The 27,487-nt window shown below is 45.7% G+C and overlaps 1 protein-coding gene across 5 annotated transcripts in view; it reads right to left on the bottom strand.

The window, feature by feature from the left end:
* SMARCD3 (SWI/SNF related BAF chromatin remodeling complex subunit D3) overlaps window positions 1-27,487 on the bottom strand; it is a 76,467-nt gene that overhangs the window by 7,782 nt on the left and 41,198 nt on the right. Inside the window, exon 1 of one of the 5 annotated variants that reach the window (XM_074267469.1) lies at window positions 8,664-8,756. The exons of 3 other annotated variants lie outside the window; for them this stretch is intronic. Coding sequence is in view for 1 of the 2 variants with exons in the window: in XM_074267465.1 (XP_074123566.1) it covers window positions 4,203-4,280 (78 nt within the window). In the remaining variant the exon portion in view is untranslated. Of the gene's footprint in view, window positions 1-4,202; window positions 4,545-8,663; window positions 8,757-27,487 lie in introns of those variants that run through there. One more of the 5 variants, XM_074267465.1, reaches the window with a different exon arrangement.

The raw sequence follows: 27,487 nt of genomic DNA, 5'->3' as shown, positions 1-27,487 counted from the left end.
ATCCTAGGCCTTCATTTGCCTTAGAAGATATCAGCATGAGTTACTCTGGCAGCCAGCCCTCCGACAACGAACTTCTTTGCACCTGGTTGGGTCACACTTAGATGGTGGATAGGTCGGCCACTGGCCCCATGCATGCTGCTCATCCTGATAGGTCCTGCCAAAACTTATACTTGGCCAGGGTCACCTCTACATCACAATGATGCATCATGGTCAGACTTCTGTGAAAGTTGTGAGCAGGAATTTGCCAAATGAAGGAATTTTATATGATTCTCACAACAACCCTTCACCTTTAGTAATTATACCCAATTGATAAACTAGGAAAGTGAGATTTAGTGATTTGTTTGTGGCCATAAAATTATATAATGTTAGGGCCGCAGAAGATAGATCACCTATACATTTCAAGGGGCCTGTGAACTTAGATGGGAAAAATTACATCTTTATTTCAATATAATTGGTTTCCTTCATAATGTTAGGTGTTTTATTATATGCATTTCTGAGAAGGGATCCCATAGTATTCACCAGACTGTCAAAGGTAGATCACCAAAATGGTGAAAAAGTTGCCAAGCTAGTCCAACTCCCCATTTTATAGAGAGGAAAGCTACAAGTTACCCAGCTAGTTTGTGGCAAAGACAGGCTTAAAGCATCTGAGCCTCATGACTTCTAGCTCTGTAATTTCCTTTAGAGCATGCTGTTTTTCTCAAAAAAGGGGCTAGACTCCTAAAGTTCAATCTTATCCAATCTCAATCTCAATCCCCAGTCCTAACCTCACCTCCTAATTTTGTGCTTCTAAATAAAGGAGCTGACTTTTTTTTTTAAGAGGGGATGGGGTTCCTGGACCCATTCTGCTTCTCCTTGGTAAAACAGGAGAGAAATATTATAAAGTAATTGGAAGGAGCACCACAATCTGGCCAAGTCATCAGAAAGCTTTCTGGTTGGCTGAGATGAGGATTAGAAGAATGGATGAATGAGTGCATACAGAAAACTCAGGTGGGTCAATCCCCAAATTGGCTTTAGAGTATTCTAAGTAAGGGTACCTTCATCTGGGGCTATGGGAAAAATATGACACCATGTTCTGGGGGCTCTTGGCAAAGAAGGAATCACCGGCCAGACTAAGCCTAGGGAACTTTAGTTAAGGATTAGGTTAGAAAATTTAGGTGCCATTCAGTCTGGGACTGGGTCGGTTTCTTTTACACATACTTCTAATTACCTTGCCCTGGTATATTATTTTTGAATTTGTGCATTCTCTTTTTCTTTGTAAATAAATCCTAGAAAATTCACTCTTGTGGTCTGGAAGGGGTAGAAAGGAAAGAGGGAAATGGGTGCAATGGTGGCTGCAGCAGAGAAAGGAAGACAGGTAATTAGGGATTGGATATGGCAGTTCTGTGAATCCAAGAAACTAAGACAGCTTAGTGAGCCAAGAAGCTAGGAAAGCTCTGAGCTTCTGACTGGGGTCAGTGATGAGGGAAATTTAGAAAGCAGTGAAAGGTGGAAGGCCTACTATTGAATGTAAGTTTCCTGAACTCTTTCCATTTGGAGGAGCCATGCCCCTGGAAGCCAATTGGGATTCAGATTGGATCCTAAAATGGAATTCTTTCTACATCCTCAACGAACCCTTTTCCAGGTCTCTGTTGGACCTTGTTTCTTGTTCCTTTGGCTCAAATCCCCACTCCTCTATTTTCCGAAATGTCCCATTCCACTTGATATTACTCTGTTCTAATCCTTCTCCATGTTCTAAGAGAAGAGCAGAGAGAGATAGAAGGCCAGAAGCAAACATACGGGAGGACAGATCAGAGATGGGATCTAGTTGGGTTTCCCATTTCTTTTCTCATTTGGGGATGATGGAAGATAGTATCCAGAGACAAGGTCAGAGGTGGTATTGGGGTGAGCCCTAATGTTGGGCCAGTCAGAGCTGGAAGCAGGCTCTGTGAAAGCTGGAGAGGCGGCTTTGAAGCCACTTCTCTTTGGATCGCTGACAAGTCGGGGAAAGAATGTTTGGGGACCCCAGCCCCAATCCGTGCAGTTCTTTTAAAGGATCTCACACTTCTCTTCCTATTCCCCAAATGCCCTTCCTATCCTCCCCTCCTCCCCCAACTCAATCAAGTCCTGCCACTCAAGACAGTCAGGGGTCAGAGGGGCCTTGGGGGCCTAGGGGAAGGAGATAGGCAGAAATCAGCATCCCTGTCCCTGGGTGGTCAGATGACATGCAAATGAGATGCAAATGAGTGAATGAAGTGATCCACATGCTCATTAACCCCAATTGTCCAGGCCCTAGAAAAAGGGCCGGGGGAGGGAGGGATAGGGAGCAAGAGAATCCAGAAACTTGCAAAGAGGGAGAAGGGGGGCAGTCAGGGTCAGGGAAACAGAGAGGGGGGTTAAGGATTCTTTGCACCTGTCATCTTCTCATGAAATTGCCAGTTGTGGCCCGAGTTCTCCCCTCCCAGGAGTACAGCTGCCTTTGAGTCACAAGGAGGAGCCTCTCCACTGAGCCTGATGCCCCCAGCACAGCAAACACTCCTCTGCCCCAGAATATCCCTAACCCTAATCTCCCCTCCCCCTGCCTGAGGCCAGCTGTCTCTGCCCATCTCTCCTAAAGCCAAGACACCAAAAGGACTCAGGATAAGAGAATCCTGAAGGGAGGGGGAGGGTAGTCACTTCCCCACAACAGACCCCTTTCTCCCGACTGTACTCTCATCCCCCTCCCCCAGCTCCTCAGAAGCCCCGTTGCTCCTGTCACTCACACTTCTGAGGTGGGTTGTTTGGTCATGGATATTCAGAGCAAGTTCTTGGAGCCTCCGATTGCCCTTCCACACCCACAGAACAGACTCACAGAGGGCTGCCTGGGCTCTATGGAGGGAGGCAAGGCAGGGGGCACTGGGCAACACCCTTAATGCTCTAAGTCCCTTTAGATATATTAATCTCACCCCCATGCCCATTTTCTCAAAGGGGCTTTATTTGGAAATGGGCTTGAGACTTGGTATCCCTGGGGAGGGGGCTTCCCCGATGAGTTTCCTGGCAATGCCCTATCCTGAGGGTGAGCTGCTCCAGAAGCCAAGTCCAGGGGCCATCTCAGGCTCTTCACCCCTTGACAAAGCTATTCATTCCCTTTCCTCCTTTGCTGGGGGACCTTCTTTGCCCCCAAGAGAATGGGGAGCCCAGATCTCCTCCCCAAGGAGTCAAAGATAATTGCTTAAATGCTAGAGAATTTTCCATAACCAAAAAGGGGATTTCCACTGGGGGCAAATCCCAAATTTGGTCTTTTAAATCCATTTTCTCAAAAAAAAAAAAAAAAAAAAAAAAAGATGAGGGGACCTGAACACACCTCCCTCTCTTCTCACCACCATCTATTCCCAACAGGGGATGCCGAGGCTGCCCCGAGTCATTGGAGTCTCTTCCCCTCACACACACACCGCCTCCTCCACGTGTCCCAGGCCATGCCCTCCGGAGCCTCATTCCCGCCAGGTGTGCCCCGGCCTTGCCGAGATCCCAGCTCCCCCGCTCCGTTCCTGCCCCCCCGGGGATGGAGACTCTGTTCCCGCTCCCCTCGGGGCCCCACCTCTTCACACCTTTGAGGACCTGGGAACACCTTCCAGGGTGCTCGGAGAGCTCTGAGCCCTCCGCAGCCCTGCCCTCCAGAGGAGGCGCAAGCCCGGCGGGAGGCTCCCCAGTCCCCGGGCCGGGGGCTCCGGCCGCTCCCCCCACCTCCCTGTGGCCGGAGGTCGCACAGGCCCAGCCCGGCCGCCTGTCTGGGGGCTGGGAATTTCTCCCACTCGCAGCTCCCTCAAAGTCACCTGCTCCTCACTCCCGAGTCCGGGAGACCCAGCGCTCTGTCCCAGCTCCGACAGCCCGTTTCCCCCGGGCCGGGGTCACGGCCTAAGTTTGGGGTCACAGCGGGGCTGCCCCCACCTGAGGCTGTCCCCAGAGCTTCCCCAGCCCCTCCCCACGGCGCCCCCGAGTCTCCAGGGAGGACCTGAGTGGGCGCCTCGCCCCCTGCTCGCCCGTCCCCATCCAGCCCAAGGTGGTCCAGGCTCGGAGGCTTCCCTGGCGCGGCGGGCCGTGGGGCCGGGGCGTGGGTGCAGCGCGCCCCCCGCCCCCGGGGCCGAGGGGCTGAGAGGGGAGAGAGCCCGCCCGGCCCCTCCCGGCCATCCCTCCATTCAGCCGGAGCCAGCTCACTCACCCTCCCCCGCTAACTTTCCCCCACTCACCACCCCATGGACCAGAAACTCAAAAAGTTTGCTTTTCGTGGCTTTGCGCGCCCCTCCAGTAACTTCGTCCGCGGCCATCGGGGTGGGCTCAGCCGCTCCTCTCTCTCACACACACACTCTCTCTCTCTCTTCCTCTTTCTTTCCCTTTTCTGCCTTTTTTTTCCTCCAACTCTCCCCTCTGAGTCCTGCTGGGCTCTCTCACACTTCTACTAGAGCGGAGTGGGGAGGGGGCCCCTTCAGGGCTGCCCTGACGGCCCACGGCCCACGCCGCTCCAGCTCAGCTGCTGCCACCACTGCCGCCGCTGCTGCCGCCGCCGCCGCCGCCGCCGCCGCTGCCGCTGCCGCATTCCTGCACTGATAAGACAGAAATAGTCCGGGCTGCCCGGGGTCTGGCTGTTTACTCGGTGGGGACAGAAAATCCTGCCTCTCTAAACCTCGCTGGCCAAACAGCGCAGATAAGCGGGGAGGCGATCTGAAAACGCCGGCTGTGGCTCGGCCCGGCCGCCCGCCCTGCAGCCCCGAGGCCTGGCTGGAGGGGGCGAGGGGAGGGGGAGGATGGGGGAGTGGAGGCTGGGGACCCGGCTCAGCCACCCGGGGGCCGTCTCCGCAAATAGTTTCTGGGTTAGGGAATTCGCCTAGAGAGCCAGGCGAAGAACAATCGTTTCCAACTTTCCCCCTCCCTCCCCAAGCGTTCCTGCTGCATTTCTAAGGCTCTTTCCCCCTGAGACCTGGCAGGCCGAGCAGGGAAACATTCACTGCGAAGACTCCGGCGCGAGGCCGGGGATGGAAGAGCCCCTTCCGCAGGGGCTGGGTGCGGGCGGGGGGGGGGAGGCGGCGGTGAGCGGGGTACCTCGTGTGTGCCCAGCTCCGAGCTCCGTGGCTCCTTTGTGTGCGGGTGGGTCGGTGCCTTTGTGCATGCGGGGAGACTTGTCTACGGGCTTTCGGTGTTTATCTTTGTGCTCGGAACTAGGCTGCGGTCTGCGAGCCGTTAGATGTCCATGTGTGAAACTGACCATGTGCTGTCTGTTTCAGCCCGCTGTAAGGCTGTGTCTGTCTCCGCACACGCGAGTCTCCGCTGGTGTCTCTTTGTGAGAGGGGGGCCTTTCGGGAAATATTGGGGAAAGAGACCAGGAGAGGAGGCCGGAGAACGGAGAATGCGGAGGGGGAAGAAGGGAGCAGGAAGGATGGGAGCGCCGCGCAGTGAGAAGGCCGCGGCCTCCCGAGGTCCCAGCTCTGGCCTTGGGGCCTGAGAATGGACCCTGCAGCTGCCATCCCAGGCACCCAAGTCCCTCTGGGACGGCCGGAGGTTCCAAAAGCAGAGAGGGCTGTCTCAGGGGGAGGGGTTTGGTCTTAGGGAGCCTGAGAAAAGGGTTTGTGTGGGAGGGAGAGGCCGGGAGTGGAGGAAGGACGGGAAACGAGAGGAACCAATCTGCCAGTTCCAGCATCTGCAGGGGAGCCTCTGACCCCTCTCCCGGCCCGACTGCCAGCCTCAGGCCAAGGCTGGAACGCTCTGCCACAGCCACCGAAGACCGGAGGAGTCCTGTGGAAGCTCTCTGGCCTCCAAAATCTACTCTGGGCCAGGCCAAAAGGAGCCCGGATCCTGCTTCCCTTTGTCTCCAGAACTAGGTGCTCCAACTCAAACCTAAGCACAGATGCCACCGAAGGAACAGCACACAAAGGAGGAGAGGAGAGCCCGGGCTGCTTTCCCTTCTGCCGTTCCCTGCCTTCTTGTCCATCCAGTGTCTGTATGCACAGACGTCAATCCTCTCTATGCCAATCCCGAAAGAAAGAAGAGAGACACTCGGACACTTAGAATCCTAGACTGTCCCAAAGGGCTTTTCTTTTGTTCGCTCACATGTCCCCCTCAAGTCAGAATAGAATAATTCCTGGAAAGGAATACTCTTCAACCAGTTAAAGCCACAGTGACTAAATGCCAGAGAGGTTGGACTGGATCAGGAGGTCCCAGCATTCTTTGTATAGATTTCAGGGTCTGTGAATTTGGATGGGGAAAAAAAAAAAACCACACCTTCATCTTCACTAACTTCTAACTGAAATTTAGCATTACCTTCAATATTTACAAACATTTTTCTGAGAGGGGATCTTCAGACTCCCAAAGGGAAAGATGACATTTAAAAAAAAAAAAAAAAAAAAAAAAAAAAAAGGTTGAGGTAAGAAAGCTGCTGCCTATAGGCACTCTCCTCCCCTTCTCCTAGAGACTTCAGGAGAATAAGAGTTCTCCTTTCCCCTACATCTTATTTTTTTTCTCCTTCCCAAGAAATAGTACCACATGAGAAATTCATGCTGTTCTCCTTGCTGGTCTCCTATCTCTGCCTATCCTTTGAGCCCCAGGACAAAGTTCTACCTATTCCTTGAAGTCTGTCTGATTTCCCTAGCCTAAAGTAGTCTCCTCTGTCTCATTTTACATTCACTGTTTGTACCACATAACTTTATACTTAACTGAAAAATTAGTGTTTGTTCTTTTGTTATTTGAGTTGTATATCTGGTCTCAAAACAAAGACAAAACAAAACAAAAAAAAAAAAACAGGCTGCAATCTCCTTCAAGACAAGGGGGCTGGACCCCTTGCCTTCTATCATTCACCACTCCTTTCAATGGATAAACTATGTCCAATATAATAGGAATGTGAAATAAAATGAAGCAGACCCTGCTCGCAAGGAGCTTACATTCTATCAGTGAGGTACAGCGTGCATAGGAATAATTATAATACAAGGCATTGGAGGAGGGAGAAAGCACCAATGGCTGAATGAGGAAAGGCTCCATGGAGGAAGTGACCCCTGAGGGGAGCCTTGAAAGAAGATGAGGAGAAAGAGAGACAGAGTCAGGGAGATGAGAAAGGAGTTCATTCAAGGCATGGTGTAGGAAAGTTAACAGCAGAGCCATTTCACAGCACTAAGATTTAGTCTGTTTCAAGTACTTTTCATCCATCCCCAGGATTATAAGAGCTCCTGATGCCATTTGGGAAAGGGAGCATCATGGATGTGTCCCAGTCCTAGGCAAAATATAATTCAACAAAACTTTGTCAAGTGCCTATTATGTGCAAAATGGTGCTAAGTGAGGGGGATGAGAAGACAAAAAAGAAAAGAAACAATTTCTGCCTCAGACAGAGGGGAGAGGAGGGAGAGGAGGGGAGGAATGCAAAAAGAAAAGGATGTCCAGCCCTAGAATGGGTTGGGGGAAGTTAAGAGAGACATTCAGGCTTTGCAGGGAGAGGGACACTGATTGATTATTTGTTGGAAGAGATATTTTCAGCTGCTAGAGGGACTGAAGCCTTGACATGGAAGCTCTTTCTCAGATGGCCCCAGATGGAGCTGGGTGGAGGTCAAGGTCCATCACCACCTCCTCCAGAACCATTGCTAAGGCAACAAGGTGGTCCCCCTGCTCTAGTCTGTCCCCTGGGCACCCCAACATACACAGCCCATTCACGCGCAGATGGACACTGAGGCGCCCCACTTCGGACACAACAGGGCCCGTGGCGAGGCTAGCGGTTCCGAATGTCAGTGTGGACGTACTGAGGGGTTGTGTGCGTATTCCTAGGTGGATCCCGATGGAGTATACAGTCATGCACGCACAAGGAAGTACACACCCTTAGGAGGCAGCCAGGCTGGGGCAACACATTCGGGCACACGTGGCCGTTTTGCCCCCCTCCCCCACACAGGCCCCAGGAAAGCCTGCCGAGGACCGGCTCTCGGGGGCGGCCTCCTGCCTCGGTACCCTGCCCTCTCTGTGCTACAGGGCAGCCCTTCGGGATGAACAGAGGGGCACCGGAGAAAGCATCCCTTCGGGGGCCTGCTCTCAATCTCGCAGGGACGTCGCCCCCCGGCAGTGACCCGGCTAGGGGACCCAGGGACGGGGGGGCGTGCCTGCGCCCCCGCTGCGTGAGAGGCCCTGATCCAGGCCCCCCTCCCCCTCCTCGGCCCCGCGCCCAGGCTCTGCAGCAGCGGCGGACGGCAGCGGCGGCGGCGGCCCGAAGCGAAGCCGAAGTCCCCCCTGCCGTCCCCCCATCTCTCCTTCACTCACTCAAGCACCAATGGCAAAGCTTCTCTCTCTCCCCCAGCAGGGAGAGAGATGCAGCCCTAGCCGTGAAGCAGAGGCTGGGGTCCCTGGATGCTCCAGCCCGGGGAAGGGCGCGCCTTCCCTCCCCCTCCCGGCATCGTGGACAGGGGAGACGGGGTGGGCAGTGTGTGTGCGTGGGGGGACACATCTCTCCGGGGCCGCCGCCGCCTCCTCCCTCCCGCCCTCCCTCAGCTCCAGGGTCCCCGGGCAGCTGAGAGCCGGGAGCGGGGCTAGGCATGCGCAGTACCTAGCTGCAGGACTGAAAGGCAGAGGAGGGAGGGAGGAGGGGAGGGAGGGAATGGGAGGAGGAGGAGGAGGAGGAGAGGGAAGAGGAGAGGAGGAAGAGGAGGAGAGGAAGAGGGATGCAGGGAGGAAAGCTTAACTCTTACCCTCCTGGGGAGGATGCTTCCTTTGGGGTGGAGTCTGGTGCCTCACTCCCTAGATTCCTTCTGAAGCCTTTCCCATTACTGGGGCCTTTTAGCTTATGTCATTGGGAGGGAAGGGAATAACCGCAAGGTAAGAGACCAAAAAAAGATGGTGGAAGGCAGATACATGGCTGCGAGAAGGGGAAGAAAAAGGGGAAGGGAGCAAGGGAAATGGGAGCAAAGAAAGAAAAAGGAGGAGGAAGAACGAAAGAGGGGGAGGGCTCCTTCCATGTCCCCCTTCCACCCTAATTCCCTAGGAAGGAGGCTTTCTTGGAAAACAGGATGACTGACAGGTAGGCCAAGGGAAATTGTGACAGAGAAAGAGAAGCAGAAGGGAAATAAGGTCCCTCGGAGCTACTACAATGCCTAAGCTTGCAGCATGCCTCTTGGGAGGGGGCAGGGCAGCGAGGGCTTGCCCGCTCCGTGCTGCCCTTCCACAGCCTGCTTCTAGAGCTGACCACGCGCTCCCCTCTGCAGGACCTCTCTGACCTTGGAGGTGCCAGCTCCCCGGGCCCCTGCCTCTAGCAGAGCCTGCCGCTTTACCCTGACTGGGGTCATCTAGAAATGGTTTTGTTCTGGGGATGCCAGGGATCAAAACCCAGATTCCATGGCACATTCTGAGTCTTCCCAGGGGGCTTTCCAGATGCCCAGTTATGAAGGTCTGGAGGGTGCTCTTCTGGGTTATTAGGTTTCAGAAGGAGGAGGTCAGTCTCAATATTTCTTTGTGTGTGATGGAGAGTATGGATGCCAATCTAATGTCCCCCACAGTGCTGTGACTATATATCTATGAGAGAAAGCAGAGAGACAGAGACAGAGAACAAAGGGGGAGAGAGAGAGAGAGAGAGAGAGTGAGAGAGAGAGAGAGAGAGAGAGAGAGAGAAGAGAGAGAGAGAGAAGGAGAGAGAAGAGAGAGAGAGACAGAGACAGAGAGAGAGGACAGAGAGAGAGAGAGAGAGAGAAGGGAGAGAGAGAGAGAGAGAGAGAGAGAGAGAGAGACACAGAGAGAGAGAGACGAGACAGAGAGAGAGACTGAGAGAGAGAAGAGAGAGAGAAGAGAGAGAGAGAGAGAGAGAGAGAGAGAGAGAGAGAGAGAGAGACAGAGAGCAGAGACGAGAGAGGAGAGAGAGAGACAGAGGAGAGAGAGAGAGAGAGAGAGAGAGAGAGAGAGAGAGAGAGAGACAGAGAGAGAGACAGAGACAGAGACAGAGACAGAGAGAGAGAGAGAGAGACAGAGAGAGAGAGAGAGAGAGAGAGCGAGAGAGGAGAGGAGAGAGAAGAGAGAGAGAGAGAGAGAGAGAGAGAAGGGAGAGAGACAGAGAGACAGACAGAGACAGAGACAGAGAGAAAGAGAGTCAGAGACAGAGAGAAAGAGATAGAGACAGACAGAAACAGAGACAGACAGAGAGAGAAAGAGATAGAGACAGACAGAAACAGAGACAGAGAGACAAAGGACAAATTCGGAAAGGGTGATTGAAATAGCAGGTCTCCCTACGTAGTTGAACCTGTTTCTTCAGGCAACATAAGGTGGATATATATGATTGTTAAAGTCCCTTACAGCACCAATATTCCGTTATTCTCTATAATAAAGAAATCACCAGAGGGATAAAAAAATTAATGAGAGAGCAATCAAAAGAATGAGTTTATGAGCCCATGGGCCATCCAGATGCTAAAGCCAATCTGGGCCGCTGGATCACCTAAGATCCTATTATCAGCTTTATACTCATTGTCTGTATGTCTCTGAATCGGCCACTGCCTCTCTCTCGGTCTTTTCAACTCCAGTCTTTTCAGTGTACGGAGAATAACCATCCCACAGTTAACATCAGTGTTAGATGCATCACATGTATACATTTGCTTACTCCAAATTTTAATGTTCTGATCAGAAAATCTCTGAATAGATGGGCAATGAAGAGGTCAGAGCCTAGGAAACCATCCTAGCACAGTTCTGGCTCTCCAGTGGGTGTCCAGCCAATACTTCTTGACTTAAAATCAATAGTCCAGTACTCCTGATACCCCTTGCTATTATCAAATGAACCAACTGCTTGTGGCTGTACCAAGAGAGTCCTATTGGCCCATTACCTGAGTGCCTGAGTCTCCACAGAGACAGCCTGCAGGTACTTGGACAACACTGAGTCCCATACAGCCTGACTAACGGGTGTGTTTCTATATAATTAAGTGCAGGGACTTGTGCTGCACATGTGGTGGGGGTCCTGCAAGTTCTACCGAGGAGTGCATGCTGCCAATAATATGTGATTCTATGCAATCATCTTGAGGGAAGGGATTAGATGAAGTAAGTTTTACAGTCACAAGGCGGGATGGAGCCATAGAATATGTGTGACTGCAAATCTGACTGAGGGATGGGAATGTAGCAGATGTGTATTCCTACATAATAAACTATGGAGCTTCTTATAGCTAAAGCACAGGGCTTCTTAAACTTTTTCATTGGAGACCCCCTTTTTCCCAAGAAATTTTTATGTAACACTGGGTCTGTAGGTATATAAAATAGGTATACAAATCAAACACTGGTAATAAATCATAATTTCATGATAACATTTCTTGATAACACCCAGTCATGAACCACAGCTTAAGAAGCTATAAATAAGATGGGGTTGTGCAGGGGGACCCAGGTGGTACATGGATAGAATCCTGGATCGGAAGTCAGGAAGGTCAAGATTCAAAACTAGCCTTAGACACCCTCATTAGTGTATGACTCTGAGCACTTCACAGCTCTTTCTCTCTCAGTTTTCTTATATATAAAATGAAGATAATGACACATTTTTTTTGTGAAGATAAAATCATGTGATGTTTGTAAAGCACATTGCAAAACTTAAGCACTATATAAATATTATTATTTTTATCATCATTACTTGGCAAATACTGGGTATTATTAGAACTGTACCTAGAGTGAGGCAACTAGGGATTTGTCTAGGATACTGGAAATGTCGATCTTAGATAGCCCTTTAGCATCTGTAGGTATTTGAAAAATTCTTATTGATTGACAAATAGGAAATCTCTCTGGAAAGATGGGTCATGGCCAGATTGTGTTTCTAATTTTATATCAGAGGCAACAGAAAACCATTGAAGACTTTTGAACAAAGGAGTGACATGGAGAGATGGGTGACTAGGGATGGTTTCTTTCGGTGGTTGTATGGAAGATGGATGGTAACAGAAAGTTGGAACACTAGTTAGGTGGCTATTAAGCTAGCTAATATGCGAGAAGGGGACCTAATGGGAGAGAGGAGGCAAAATAGACAAAAGAAAAGGTAAGCCATTGACTAGATAGGAACTGTGAGGTGGAGGAAAAAGTCTAAGATGACTTTGAGATCATAAACCTGGATGACTAGAACAACATTGCCTTCTTCTTGTTCCAAGGAGAGTGATGATGACCCAAGATGATGACCCAACCAAATAGGTGGGAACCGGAATGAGAATGAGCTTTGGCCCCCTTTTTTCCCTCACTTCCAATTCTGGTATATTCCACCCTGGCCTTTTTCTGTGCTTTTATTAAAAGAATGAGAAACAGAAAATGACTTCCAGCACAGGTGTATATAAGTGGTACCCAAGGGGCAGAGTTTGGAGATTCAACCCTGTAAAACCTGAAGTCCAAACAAATGGAATGATTATTCCAAAAGTCTATAGAGTCTCCAAAAGTCTGTTGTAATTCATCATTTTGTAAAAATAGTAGGATTTGGGAATCATTTTATTCTGGACAAAATACCATATGAATGTGTCCCACTAGTGCGTCCAGAGCACTGGCACAGACTGGATTTTAATCCTGGCTTGGCCACTACCCTTACTGGGGAAAATCTCTTAACCTTTCCAGGTCTTAATTTCCTTTTCTGTAAAAAGGAATAAAAATGCCTATTCTATTTCATAGGGTTATTATAAGGATCATATGAGATAATGTATGTAGAAGCACTCTGAATAATTATAATCATCATTATGCTGTATCTGACAGGGGCAGCAAGGGATGGATTATGGGAAGGAGTAATTATTCTCTTAGATGTCAAATTCAGAAGATTAAGGATGTGCCCCCAACACTCTAGATTCTCTCAATATCTCATTATGGCGCTATTGTTCATAAATGTGTCTCGGTCTTCTTTGGACCTATCTGAACGTTTCCCTGGAAGTGCTCATGTAGGGGCCAGATGACCACCTGTCAGAGAAATTCTCCAGGGGATTCTTGGATGTGTGGGCGCTCAGGGAACAGATGATCTTCAAGGTCTCTCCCAATTCCAAGATACTATTGTTATATTTGTGCTGGTAGAGAGGGATGAAGGGGGAGGGGAGGGAGAGAAATAAAGGCTAGCTTGGAAAACAAGAAATAGAAAGCCTGGAAGGGATGGCCTTAAGTCTAAAATCACAAAGACAGAGAAGGGAAAACTGAGCAGTTCATCAAGTCCTGGAACAGTAGGACTCAGGGAATGGCTGAATGGGAGGAATAAGTTTTGAAATTTACCAATTAAAAAAGAAAACTTTTCCCTTTATACTTTAGGGTATAGGTTGATAGAATCTATTATTCCTGGAGAGTTCTAATTATGTACACACATACATGCAGATATTTGTAAATTAATATATATATATATACATACATATATATCTATATGTATTTATAAGAAATAAAAATATTAGGAATAAGATCAAAGAAAGCTGGACAATAGATTTGTAAGGACTAGAATCAGAAGATCTGGCTTTTTTGCTCAGTAGAGTGACCTTGAGTAAAACAATCGCTCAAGCGTCAGTTTTTTTAATCTGGAAAATGGAGATTATAATGTCTTCACTATCTACCTCAGGATTGCTATAGAGAAAATACTTGTTAAATTATGAATTGATAAAAAGCACTATATAGATGCAATTTTATTATTTTTATTTTATTATTATAGAAATGTGAATTTATTATCATTTTTAATTACAAGACATGGTTCCAGTGCCTATGAATAATTTAATAAATGTTGATTCAATTGAACCAAATAATCCTACAGAAATTTACAATTTAGTCAAATAGGCCATTCATATATACTAATCACTGGCAGGGGAGGCACAGAGAGGGAAAAGGTCATTAAGGTGTTAGTGCTTTCACAGTTCCAAAGGCATGATGAAAAAATGCCATCCATGGAAAATGTTATCTGCATCCAGAGAGAAACTATGGAGACTGGATGTGGATCAAAGCATAGTATCTTCACCTTTTTTTGTTTGTTGCTTGCTTACTTTTTCTTTCTCATGTTTTTTTTCCCTTTTTGATCTGATTTTTTTCTTGCACAATATGACAAATATGGAAATATGTTTAAAAGAATTGTGCATATTTAATCTATATCAGATTACTTGATATCTTGGGGATGGGAAAGTAAGGAAAGCGAGGGAGAAAAATTTGAACACCAAGTCTTATGAAAATAAATGTTGAAAAGTATCTTTACATGTATTTGAAAAACAAAATACTATTAAAAATACATTCAAAAAATATACAGAATATCAATGTACTATTGTGGAAAAAAAAAAAAGAAAAGAAAGGAAAAATGCTACCCACCTCCAGAAATAACTGATGAACTGAGCGCAAATTAAAGCTTATTTCTCTCATCTCTCTCTCTCTCTCTCTCTCTCTCTCTCTCTCTCTCTCTCTCTCTCTCTCTCTCTCTGTCTCTCACACACACTCTCTCAACATCACTAATATGGAAATATGTTTTGCATGATTTCATGCATATAATGGGTATCATATTGGTTGCCTTCTTAATAGGTGGGGGAGAAGAGAATTTAGAATTCAAATTTTTTTAAAATGTTAAAAAAATTTTTCTAAATCAAAAGAAAAACAAAGATCTTAGTGCCCAAAAGATTACCAATTAAGAAAACAAGTCACTAAATAGAGCTCCTATGGATAATTAGGCAGGTAAGATGCTCCATCTTCACAACTGTGACAAGGATGGGACATATTGGTTAAAAAAAAAATCCCATTTATGAGAGAGGGGACAGAGAGAAACCCTTCTCTCTACCATAATGCATCTATCACTGCCCACTTTTGAGACACTATTTCTCACCTCCCAGATTGGCTAAGGTATCAGGACAAGATAACGATAAATGTTGGAGGGGGCGTGGGAAAACTGGGACAGTAATGAATTATTGGTGGAGTTTTGAAGTGATCCAATTCTTCTAAAGAGCAATTTGGAACTATGCCCAAAGGGCTATCAAACTGTCCATGTGCTTTGACCCAGAAGTGTTTCTATTGGGATTATATGCCAAAGAGATCTTAAAGGAGGGAAAGGGACCCACATGTGCAAAAAATGTCTGTGGCTGCCCTTTTTGTAGTGACAAGAAACTGGAAACTGAGTGGATGTCCATCAATTGGAAAATGGCTGAATAAATTGTGGTATATGAATGTTATGGAATATTATTGTTCTGTAAGAAATGACCAGCAGGATGAATACAGAGAGGCCTGGAGAGACTTATAGGAACTGATGCTGATTGAAGTGAGCAGAACCAGGAGATCATTGTACACAGCAACAAGAAGACTATACAATGATCAATTCTGATGGATGTGGCTCTTCTCTGTGGTGATTCAAGGCAATTCTAATAGACTGGGATGGAAAATGCCATCTGCATCCAGAAAGAGAACTATGATGACTGAATGTGAATTGAATATTAGTATTTTCATTTTTTCATGATATTTTGCTTATTTTTTTTTCTTGCTTGTTAACTTTTTCTCTTTTGGTTTCATTTTTTTGCACAACTTGACAAATATGGAAATATATTTAAAAGAATTGCACATATTGCTGTCGTGGAGAGGGGGGAGGTAAAGGAAAGAAGGAGAAAAATTTGGAACACAAAATCTTACAAAAAATAAATGTTAAGAACTAAGTATTTGGAAAAATAAAATACAATTGAAAAATTATAAAAAACAATGAAATCACAGTTTTCTAGTACTAAATTAAATTAAACAAATTAAAAAAAAAAGACATGTTTGGGAACTCATCTCCAGGAAGCCTTTCCTCATTAATAACTCCATTTCTGTGAGATCAAGCCCATACTTATTGAATGTCTACCAGGTATTATTCTGTTAGATGTCATGGGGATTTTGGAAGAGATATAACCTATACTAGTGGCCCTCAAAGAGTTTATTTATGGAGACAAAAATATACAAAAAGTTTACCAATGAAGCAAGATAATATAATACAGAGTCCCTAGTGAATTATACAAATAAATACTCAAGTTTAAAAAGAAAGAAAACATTTCAGCCTGGATTGATCAGGAAAAAGTCTTGAAAGATAGGTAGAATTTGAACATGTGGAGAAGAGACATCAAGACATTATAAAATGAGCCCATTATTAATTTACAAAATAGCACAGTGCTATTTTACATTGCCTTGAAATACTTGAGTTTTTTTTCAAACTGTCTTAGTTAAAATCTAAGCCCTTCAGGGGCAGGATCATTGGATTTAGAGGTCAGTTAGGCTACTTACTATCTGCTTGATTGAAGGTAAGGGATGTCATTTGTCCAGGATTATTTCCTCCTCTATAAAATGCAGATTTGTAGCTGAAAGTCTTCTAGCTCTAAATTCTGTGATGGTAAGTTAATTTTACCTTTACCATTTTACCTTGGACAGAACTTAAACAGTATCCGATGGTTTAAAATTATAACCACTAAGGGTCCATAATAAGGTTAAACTGTTCACATTCCAGCTTGGGAAGATGATACTTTTAACTCCTAAGAACTTTACCATAATTAGGACAGTTAGAAGGAGTATACAAAGGAGGTATGGGTATGAGTTGGCTATGATGGGATGACTTAAAAAAAAAATAAAATTAAGCAGTTAAAAATGAGGGTTGCATTGGGAGAAGGGAGAAGTAGATATTCCAAATTCCATTTTTTTTTGTGTATGTGTGAGGCAGTTCGGATTAAGTGACTTGCTTAATGTCACACAGCCAATAAGTGTTAAGTGTCTGAGGTCAAATTTGAACTCAGTTCTCCTGACTTCAGAGTCAGTGCTCTATCCATTGTTCCATGTAGCTGCCCCTAGCATCCAAATTCTTAAAAGAAAAGTAGAATGAGTTACAGGAGAAAATAGCAAAACTATACTATTGGGGGACATGACTTTTCTCCTCTCAGAACTAAATAAATCTAATTTTAAAAGGAAAAAGAAAAGAAAAAAATGAAAGAGATGAAAAAAAAATTTGAAAAGTTAGATATGATAGGCCTCTGGAGACAACTGAATGGGAATAGGAAGGAATATACCTTTTTCTTAGCAATACATGGCACCTACACAAAAACTGACCCTATATTTTCATATAAAAACCTTAACAATTAAACACAGAAAAGCAGACGTATTAAGTGCATCCTTTTCAGGTCATAATAAAAATTACATTCAATAAGAGGCTGCGGAAAAATAGATTAAAAATTAATTGGAAACCAAACAATCCAATCCTAAAGAACAAGTGTATCAAAAAACAAATATATAAACAATATATAATTTCATTAAAGAGAATGAAACATGCCAAAATTTATGGACCACAGTCAAAGTGGTACTTAGGGGAAAATATGTATCTTTAAACACTTACATGAATGAAATAAAAAACAGATCAATGAATTGGGCATGCAACTAAAAAATTAGAAAAAGAACAAATTTTAAATCCCTAATTAAACACTAAATTAGAAATCCTAAAAATCAAAGGAGAGATTAATAAAATTGAAAGCAAAAGAAAACTATTTAACTAATAAAACTGGAGTTGATTTTATGGAGGAAAAACAATAAAAGAGAAAAGCATTGGTTAATTTATTTTTAAAAGGAAAAAAAAAAAAACATTACCAGTTTCAAAAATGAAAATGGTAAGTTCACCACCACTAGCAATTATTAGGAAATATTTTGTTTAATTGGATGACAATAAATCTAACAATCTAAATCAAATGGTTGAACATTTTAAAATATAACTTTTTTAGATTAACAGAAGAGGAAACAGAATACTTAAATTTCCCTATCTTAGGAGTCATAAAAGAGCTTACTAAGAAAAAAAATCCCTAGGATTTAAAAAAAAAAAAGTATTTAATGCCTAAAATTCTCTAGGACTTGACAGATTCACAAGTTAATTCTACCTATGGTGTTATAAGAAATGATGAGCAGATTGGTTTGAGAAAAACTTGGGAAGATTTATATGAGCTCATGCAAAATGAAGTGAGTAGAACCAAGAGAATACAGTAACAGCAATATTGAATGATGATAAACTGTAAATGATATAGCTATTTTCAACAATACAATAATCCAAAAATCCTATCTAATCTGCAGAGAAAGAACTGACAGAGTCTGAAGGCAGATCAAGGCATACTGTTTTTTGTTTTGTTTTTTCACTTTCATTTTTTGTGGGTTTTTTTTTTTTTTTTGGTCTGTTTTCTTTCATAATGGCTAATATGCTTGCCTTCTCAATGAGGATGTAGAAAGGGAAAAAATTTGGAGCTCAAGTTTTTTTAAATGTTAAAAATTGTTATTACATATAATTGGAAAAAATAAACATTTTCATGTAAAAATTTTAAAATTATGTTTAAATTGTTTTTACATGTAATTGGAAAAATATAATTTAAAAAAAAGAATTATTTCAGTGTTCCTTATGCATGAATTTACTCTTTCTTCAAACTATATCCTCCTTGAAGGAAGATCCTTAGTTCTATGCCAGTGTAAGTGATGGGACTAAGTCTGAGCCCTGGCTCTTGAAAACGGTCCATGTGATCTGGCCCCTGGATAACTTACTTGTGACCAGCCGATCCTGGTTGGCTCAGTAACTGGGAGGCTGGGGACTGAGTCAGGAAGGGTCACTCATTCTGAGCTCCTGGGAATGAAGAGTATACGCCTTTTTCCCTTCTCTCATTGACCCTCATAGTCCATAGGTCGGGCAGTTCTCGTCAACTACGGTCTAGAATGTCCAAAGGATGCTTCCTAAGAGGGCCAGGGTGAATGCTTGGTCCAGTCATCCCTATTTCATCATTTTTGTATTTCTTGATAGCACTAATCACAATATCTTACACAAGAAGCACTAAATTTCTATATTGATAGATTGATGGCAACTGAAGTGGAACTTGAACTCAGGTTTTCCTAGTTCCAGGTCACTGAACTGGGATTACATTCAGTTACAGAGTGATTAAAGAAATCAGCAGTGGGCTGGTAAAGTAAGTTTTTACCTATAAGGTTCTGCTTGCTTGTTTTTCCTTCTCTAGCTGCCATTCTTCCTTGGCAGGTGATCGGGTATATCCCCAAGGGATTTCTTGGATATGTCTGTCACTACCCTCCGTTTCCCACAAAGGCTTCAGGGAATTTCTTTAGGGGAAAGAGTCAGGGACACGGGGGATTATTTTTATTGGACCACGAGTGGCTGCTGTGTGATTCACAGACTTAGAATTGCCTTGACCGCTGAGCACTGAGATACAGGCCTTCCTGACTCAGAAGCTGGCTCTCCATCTATTTCAGCTCGGATAGGAAATGATGGGGAGGAAAAGAAATCCTGGGTTAGCAACTCAAAGTTTGGGGGTAAGGAACTCAGTAGGGGTTGGAGGCAGAGTATAGAAGCTCCTGAGTAGGCAGGATACACACACACACACACAAGAAGCTGCCTCGGACAGTGGTACAAACCACTGGAGAAAGATATTGCAGACCTAAGGCAGAATTTCTAGAGTGCTTCCAAAAACTGAACGGGGGCCCCATGTGACAAACACATGTGGTAATAGAAACCCCAGCCAGACCCCCCCAGCCTGAGGAATAACCACCCACTATGTATACACAGAGGCAAAGGCACATTGGCTCCCTGCCGTCATCCTAAAATCCATCGTGGGAAAGTGACCTCAGAGAAATCACTCAACGTTTATTCTTGTTTCCTTAAGAAGGGAGAATATGGAGAAAATCATAGATTTGCCATGAGGATCCAAAGGAAGCACTTCAGATCTTTAAAGGAATCTTGGGAAGTTCCAAAGTGATCTTCTGGATCAATAGTTCAAACTGGAATTATGCTCCTTTCTTCTGCAATCAGGGCAGGAAGCTCTTGGAGGGCTTCCTCCAACTGGGAGCTTCAGGGACTTTGGAACAGAGAAGAGCCTATGTAAGCTTTGGGGAGCACCAAGAGCCCACATTTGCTAAAGTGTTTAGGCAGAGAATTATTTCTACTCAGGGGATGGATAGCAATGCCAGGCAGCCCCCTCCCTCCAGATGTAGGTAAAGTGAATGTGTGTTAAGTGATCACTGAGCCATCACTGCTTCTGAGGGAATAAGGGGGTCCCTCCCTGCCTCTAAGGACAGAGTTACAGACCTGGGTTTAAAAGAACAAAAAGAAGTCAGAAATTGAGACTGGTGAAGGCTAGGAGATGGCTTTCAAAATAAGCTAGGAATTTGAACTAGTAAGGAAGATAGGTAAAATTCAGCTCAGTCTAAAAGGGGAGGAGAATGCCAAATCCTCGGGGTATTAGGGCCCTAAGAGAGAAGGGTCTGGATTTGGGGGACTGAGATATTGATTAGACCAAAGAAAATCGGTAAAAATGGCATTTGTTCTAAGATAGATGCTATAGAGCAGTGGTCCTCAAACTTTTTAAATAGGGGCCAGTTCACTGTCCCTCAGACTGTTGGAAGGCCAGACTATAGTAAAAACAAAAGCTCACACTCTGTCTCCACCCCTCAGCCCATTTGCCATAACCAGGCAGGCGCATAAACGTCCTCAGCGGCCGCTGTAGTTTGAGAACCCCTGCTTTAGACAGTACAGATTTCGTGTGTGTGGGTGATTGCCAGCAAGTCTCTTCCCCATATGCTTGTATGACTGCACAGGAAGGCCACAAGAGAGACATTTTAAGCCAGTGACGGGATGGCCTGGGGGCTCTAAGTGAGCAGGAAGCCCCCTTTACTCTTTCTCTGCTGCTCCTGTCATTCCCCGAACTTTTCCTGCCCTGATGCTGCTCTATGTGAAGTCCTCAAGTTTTGTCTATTTAAAGGCAGTATGGTGTCAGTGAATAGAAAATGGCCTCAGCATCAGGAAGATCAGGTTCAAGTCCTTGCCTCTTGCTATGTATTATTAGTGGGATTCTGGACAAGTCACTTAACCTCCAAAGCCCCAGGTTCTAAGACTGCAATTTACAGAGAAAGTAGCACATACACACACATCACACACATAGATACTATGTGATACTATGGATACTATGGATGATAGATACCATGGATGCTATGTCTTTATCCATGATAGAAAGAGCAGTGGACCTGGGTTTGAGTCCTACTTCTACCACTGTCTGGGTACCTAAAGCAAGTCCCTTACTAGGTATGTAACTCTGAATAAGAGTACTAAGAACAGCTGGTATTTATAGAGCACTTAAAGGTTTTACAAAACTTTGTACATAGATACACTTTCTCATCTGATTCTCAAAACAACTTTTATACTCATTTTACAGATGAGGAAACCATCAGAAACAGAAAGATGGAGTGATTTGCCTAGAGCTAGTGAGTGTCACAGTTCCAACACAGCTGCGTGATCTTGGGGAAGTCACTTTGCTCCACTAAAATTTGGGGGGCCTTGGTTACTCTCTAGAGTCTCCTGCCAGCTCTAAATGACTCCCCCCTTCATCTACGATCACCTCATCTGCAAAAAGTAAATCTACATCACCCTCCCTGCCTATACTTGTTTCCTATTCTTTATATGGTTTTTTTTTTCTTTTTTTTTTTAAACTATGATTTCATCAGGAGCGTGGGGAACTCTTGGTGAGAAATAAGTTCTGCAAAGGCAGGTTGGCACTTTCTCTGCAATTTATTGTCTTAGAAAGTAGCCCGGAACACTGAGAGGCTCTGTGACTGACCCAGAACACCACTGCCAATATATACCAAGAGGCAGGGATTCTCTTAATGTGGGGAAAGGGAAACTCACCCAGGACATTGCCAGTCCACCCATCGCTCTCTCGTGGCCTTGCTGTGCACAGCCCTACAGCAGAAGGGGAAGAGCCTTGCTGACAAGGCCGCTGGACGATTCTGGAGCGCTGGGAATGAACGGAGGGCAGGGGCAGTCTTCATAGGCAGATCAAGAATAAAGCTATGGACGGGATGTCATGAAATGAGACTGTCCAAGAGACATCCACTAGGGCCCCTGGGGGACTGGGGCAGGAACATGGGAACTACCAGCTAATCCAGCAGTAATGGACCAAAGGGACCTGTGAAGGCTGTAAATCAGGATGAGGTTACCCATGCAACTGAAACTGAGAGGCAGCCATGGCAAGGGCCCAGGGCCCTACCTTCTACCATGGCTAGTCCGGCTCCTTCATCTTGCAACTCTGACTCACCCTTCAAAACCACCTCAAGCCTCACTTCTTCCAGAAAGCCTCCCCTCTGAACTCCCACAGCAGTACTTCTTGCCTTTGTTTTGACACAAGGTTGGGTGGGGGAAGTGGGAAAGAGGAAAGAAGGTAGAGGGAAGAAAGAGAGGGAGAAAAAAGGGGGAAGAAGAAAGGAGGTAGGTGAGAGAGGGAAGAAAGGAGAGAAAAAGAAGAGAAGAAAAAGGGGAGGGAAGGAAGGGAGGGAAAGAAAGAAGGAAAAGAAAAAGAAGAAAAGGGGGAGAGTGACAGAGGGATGGAAGGAGGGAAGAGAAAGAGAGGAGAATAGAAGGGGGAGGAAGAGAGAGGGAGGGAAGGAAGGAAGGAAGAGAAAGAGGAAGAAAGGAGGGTAGAGAGGGAGGGAAGGAGGGAAGAGAAAAAGAGGAAGAAAAAAAAGGGGGAGAGTGAGGGAGAAAGATGGGGGAGAAAGAAAGGAGAAGAAAAGGGGGAGGGAGAGGGAGAAAAAAGAAAAAAAGAGGAAGATGGAGAGGGAAGGAAGCTTCATTTTCAAGAGGCTTTTACCTGGGATTACAGGATTCAGATCAAGCATGGACTTTAAAGATCATCTTAATTTCCTTATCTGCACAAATCCTTTTAGAGATAAAGAAGTTGAGGGTTTGCCTAAGGTCCCACTCCCAAGCACTGGGAGCTTTATCAGAACACTGTTCCTCTGATTCCCAACTAGGTACTGTTTCCCCTACTCTATACTCCTTTTCTATTGTCTTATATCCAGAAGGTGCTCCATACTGAACCATTTGATTGGGGCACAGATCTATGGTCTGAGATGTGCAGAAGAAAGAATGAAATTATGGAGATGAAAGCTGTGTTTGTGCGCAATGTGGGGAGCCTGAGATGAGCAAGGCTTCTGGGATGGGGTCTGTGGTCCTCCTGAAATTCTGGAAGGCTTCCCTTCCTTCTCACTATGACCTTGGATTTCCAAAACCATGTTGTTTCCCCTTTTGCTCAATGCCAGGGTATAGGGGTCTCCCAGATCTCTTGCATTAGGACTGTTCTATTTCATGTTTCTCAGCTCTCCTCTATAACAATTACAGGTCTCTGAGACCTATCTATACCTTTCAGGAACCCCTCCCTCAGTACAAATACCCATAATGCCATAGATCTGGAGCTGCAAGGGAACACAGAGGCCATGCAGATAAAACCTTTCCCCCTTTCCAGATGGGGAAGCTGAGGCCCCATAAGTTGCCCAAGGTCACACCTCAATCGCACAGTACAAAGTGTCAGTGCAAGTGCAACCATGCTGGTACCATCTCAGGCACCCATCCATCACCTGAAGCCTTCTGAAGAGGAGAAACTCACCACTCCAGAGACTGCCCCTTCCACTTCTGGACAACTCTAGTTATTAGGAATTTTTTCTCCCAATAGTATTTAAGGAATTCTTTCTTTGTATGGTACCTAAGTTTGCATCTAATAAGTATTTTTCCAGCCTTGATAGGAAGGAATAATGGATCTTTGGGCCGCTCAGGAGCTTCATTCTGGGACAAAAGACCACAAATTAGACCACATAAAAACAGAGCCAATAGCAGGACTGGGTACAATCTGGAGATGGAACTCCAAACCAATCCCACTATGTTCCTCCCATGGCAAGGGATCCCAGTTGTGAAAAGCTTCTCCGAGGGGAATATTCCTAAGAAAGAAAATGGAGAAACTAGAGATGGAACGTTTGGGGCTTGTCTGGAAGGTCACAAGGCTTCCCTGGCCTCCTCCTTACAGGCTTCCTCCAGCATCTAAAATCCTCACCAATGGCCACTTCTGATGTTGAAGTTACGGAAAGCCCTCTTAAAATTATAAACATGACCCCTGGAGTGGAGTGCCGGGATGCTATAAAAGGGATTAGTTGATCAGATTAGCTCCAGGCAAGGGGGAAGATTGTGAGCAGTTATCTACTGCTGTTATCCATACCGGATAAGGTGCTAAGTGCTTTTTACAAATATTATCTCATTTGATCTTCACAGTGCCAGTCAGGTAGGTGCTATTTTTGTCCCCATTTTGCTGCAGAGGAAACTGAGGCAAAACTATTAAGTGACTTTCCTGACCGAATAGGGATCAAAGCAAAATGGTAATTTCACTTTTTGTTTCTTTCTTGGGGTTTTTTCCCCCTCTTTTTACCTGATTTTCTTGCCCAACATGACAAATATAGAAATAGGTTTAAAAGAATTGCACATAATCTATATCAGATTGCTTGCTGTCTTGTGGAGGGGGGAAGGTAAGGGAGAAGGAAAAATTTGTCTTACAAAGTCTTACAAAAATGAATGCTGAAAACTATATGTATTTGGAAAAATAAGTTAACTATTGATGATAGATTTGAACTCTTATGAGATGGGATACATGTCAAATACATTTTTATTGGAGTGAAAAAAAGGCTTGAAACAAAGCTTCTGCTAGGGATAGAGGTCAAGGTGGGACTCTGAGAACATGGGGAGAGGGGACAATAAAAAAGCATAAGCTAGTATATTAAAGATAAATGCCACCTGTAGCCTATTCCCCTGAAAATTCTGGGGATAAATCATGTCAAATGAAAATATTCTGACTTTTGGAAACGAGAGGGAACTGTTCTATTTGTTTTATTTCCTTTTTTCATTTTGGACGAGATGGATGCAGTTCTTTTTCTCAGCTAAGGAATCTGGCACCAGCCCGTCGTAAGGAGCCTGGGTGATTGGCTGAAAGAATTGGAATTGAAGAATGGAGCCCTGGGCCATGTAGATGGCCCCATCTCAGGTGGGGTGTGTTCTAACGAGAAGGTATCCTTGTGAGGTTATAAAGGGAGCGGACAGAATGTTGCTCTTCTGGGCCCGCAGAAACTCTGGATTGCAGGCAGCTCAGGGAGGGCTGCAGGACATTTAGGAGGCTTAGAGACCCAGGCCTGGAATCAGGAAAACCCAAGTTCAATCCAGCCTCAGATGTGTGTGGAACCCTGGCCAAGTCACTTCACCCTGTTTGCCTCAGTTTCCTGCTCCGTAAAATGAGCTGGAGAAGGAAATGGCAATCTACTTTAGTATCTTTGGCCAAGAAAACCTCAAATGGGGTCACGTAGAATCAGACAAGACTGAAATAACTGAACAAGCAGGGGTGAGGCAATGACTTTTGACCAGAGACTTCTGCCCTCAGAATATTCCTATTTTTATGTTGGCTGGGAGGAAGGCCAGTAACAAGGAGGCTGAGTTTCAGTTATAGGGGCAAACCAATACAACCCCATTTGGAAGAAATACGAGTCAGGAAATTTAAACGATTTGTCCAAGTTACACGGGATGAAAACTGAGTGAGTGGATTTCCAATCTGGAGCACTGTTCCCTGCTGACCACCAGACAGTCCATGGTTTTCAGGCCCTCGTGATCCTTGCTCTTCTCCCTTCCCCCTCTCCTGCCCTGTGTACACCAGACTGACACCAGCCATGACGCAGCACAAGGAAAAAGGCTCTAATAGGACGATGGGCTCTGGGCCATCAGCTCCAACCCAGGAAAGAGCCTTGGCACTCACCCGTGATTGCTCCCTAGAGTCATTAGTCTAATGTGTTGCTCTGGCCCAGGCCAGACAGATTCAGAGCATCTGCAGAGCCGAGGGGCTTAGCAACCTGCTACCACATTCTCCTTTCCCTGATGAGGGCCCAGCCAGGTCACAACTACTATGCCACAGGCCCCTCGGGAAGACAGAAGGGCGCTAGGGTCAGAGTGGAGTGCCAAGAGGATGGCACTGGGTAGGAGGAGGGGGAAAGATGTCATCCTCGAATCTACCACAAAAAGGGATTTCTAGTTTTCAGCCTAGAAAGAGGGGGATAATGGGGGGGGGGTGATCTAAACTCATACAAACCAAAAAGGGAGAGGGAAAGGGGAACCCGGCCTTATTCTCCAGTCCCAGAACAGGAATGTTCCTGCTTTTGAAGTTCCAAGATTTCCTTGAGATAAATAAAAAGGGGTCATCAGAATGTCACCTCCTTGAGGGCAGGAGTTATTGTTGCCTTTCCCTAGTGCTAACAGTGGATGCCCGGCACACAGTGAGTGTTCAACAGATGCTTTGTGGAAGGTAGTTAGATGGCACTGAAGTCACAGTCCTCCCTTCTCACTTCCTAGCTGTATGATTCCAATAGCCTCTCCCAAAAAAACCAACCAAACAAATGCTTTGTTGATTGGTTAAAATTTCAGGTTTCTTAGAAAACAAGTGCATTTTCAGGAAGTCCTCACAAAGTAATTTACAGAAAGACTTTTTTTGGAGACTCAAACAGCTTCAAAAGAAATCTGCTGACATATACCTGGAGGTTCCTAATGGAAGCCAGGGAAGTTTGGAGCATCTCCCTAAAAATTTAAGGGTGACATAGGGAGATGTGAGCGACGCTTCCCCCAGCAGGCCCCTCAGGTTTTATAGAAGCTAAAAAAAAATCCCCGAGCTGAAGGGTCCCTCGGGGCTGGCAAACAGGGCTGACCCCAGCAGGTGACCCGATATTCCCTCGAGGCCGGCAATCATTACCCACTCAGGGCAGCGACTGCCTGTCCCGGCCTCCCAGCTGAGGGAGCTCAGCTTCTCCTGGTGACACCTCCAAATTCATTAACTCCGCCACTTAGCGCTGGCTAATGAGCACTCACTTACAATCACACCCGCACACTCGGTGGAAAGATGGGTGCCAGATGCCAAGTGCCATCCTTCACTTCCCCGACCCCAAGCGCAGTCTAGACGAGGGGGGCGGAGAGGGGGGAGCTTGTCAGCATCCCAGCCACTGAGCCTGTTCTCTCTCTGCCAAAACAATGTTTAAAAAAAGCCCCACCCCAGCCCGATCACCTACTTGGGTTAAATGGAGGCCAATTTTATGCTAATGTAGCCCCAAAATAAAACACTCAAGACATCACATCTCCCCTTCTGCCAGGATCACTGGGTTTGATGTTCCTTGAATTAAAAGTGGCCTCCCTTCCCTCAAGGATCCTGGAATGAGGAGAGGACGTTTTGGGGGGCTTCTTGTAACCCTGATGCTCAAGGATCCAGGCCTCCTCCCCCCGGATTGGACCTGACAAGGGATCCCTAGGGATGCTTCCCGGCACGTTCAGCATCCCTGCTCCTCTTCACCCCCAGGAAAGGTTCTCTCCCTAGGGCCCAGTGTGCAACAGAAATATGGTACTCTCAAAATTTGCCTTCAGTGAACCCACGAAACCCTTTTTTGGTACACTTGCCTCTTTTCCCAATAATTCTCCCCTCCCCTCTCCACCAACCCGAGCACCCAGAGCCTCAGTTATCATACTGCCTGCCTGATAGGGGGTACCTGCCTCTCACCAGGGAGGACAGCCACTGATAGGCAAATTTAAATCAAACAAACGAGTTATCCCTTCCCCAAAATTTCCTAAATTAAAAAAAAAAAGTACAGAAAAGGGGAAGGTTCCAGTGAAAAGCAAAATTTTAATACAAAGAAATGGGTCTCTAATGATAGAATTTGGACTCTCAGGTAAGGCTCTGGGGGAATGAGCCCCTCCTAGACCCCCTAAAATCAT

This window comes from Sminthopsis crassicaudata, chromosome 5 (genome assembly GCF_048593235.1).
Source record: "Sminthopsis crassicaudata isolate SCR6 chromosome 5, ASM4859323v1, whole genome shotgun sequence".
Lineage (NCBI taxonomy): Eukaryota > Metazoa > Chordata > Mammalia > Dasyuromorphia > Dasyuridae > Sminthopsis > Sminthopsis crassicaudata.
This window is presented reverse-complemented; position numbering and strand designations above follow the sequence as displayed.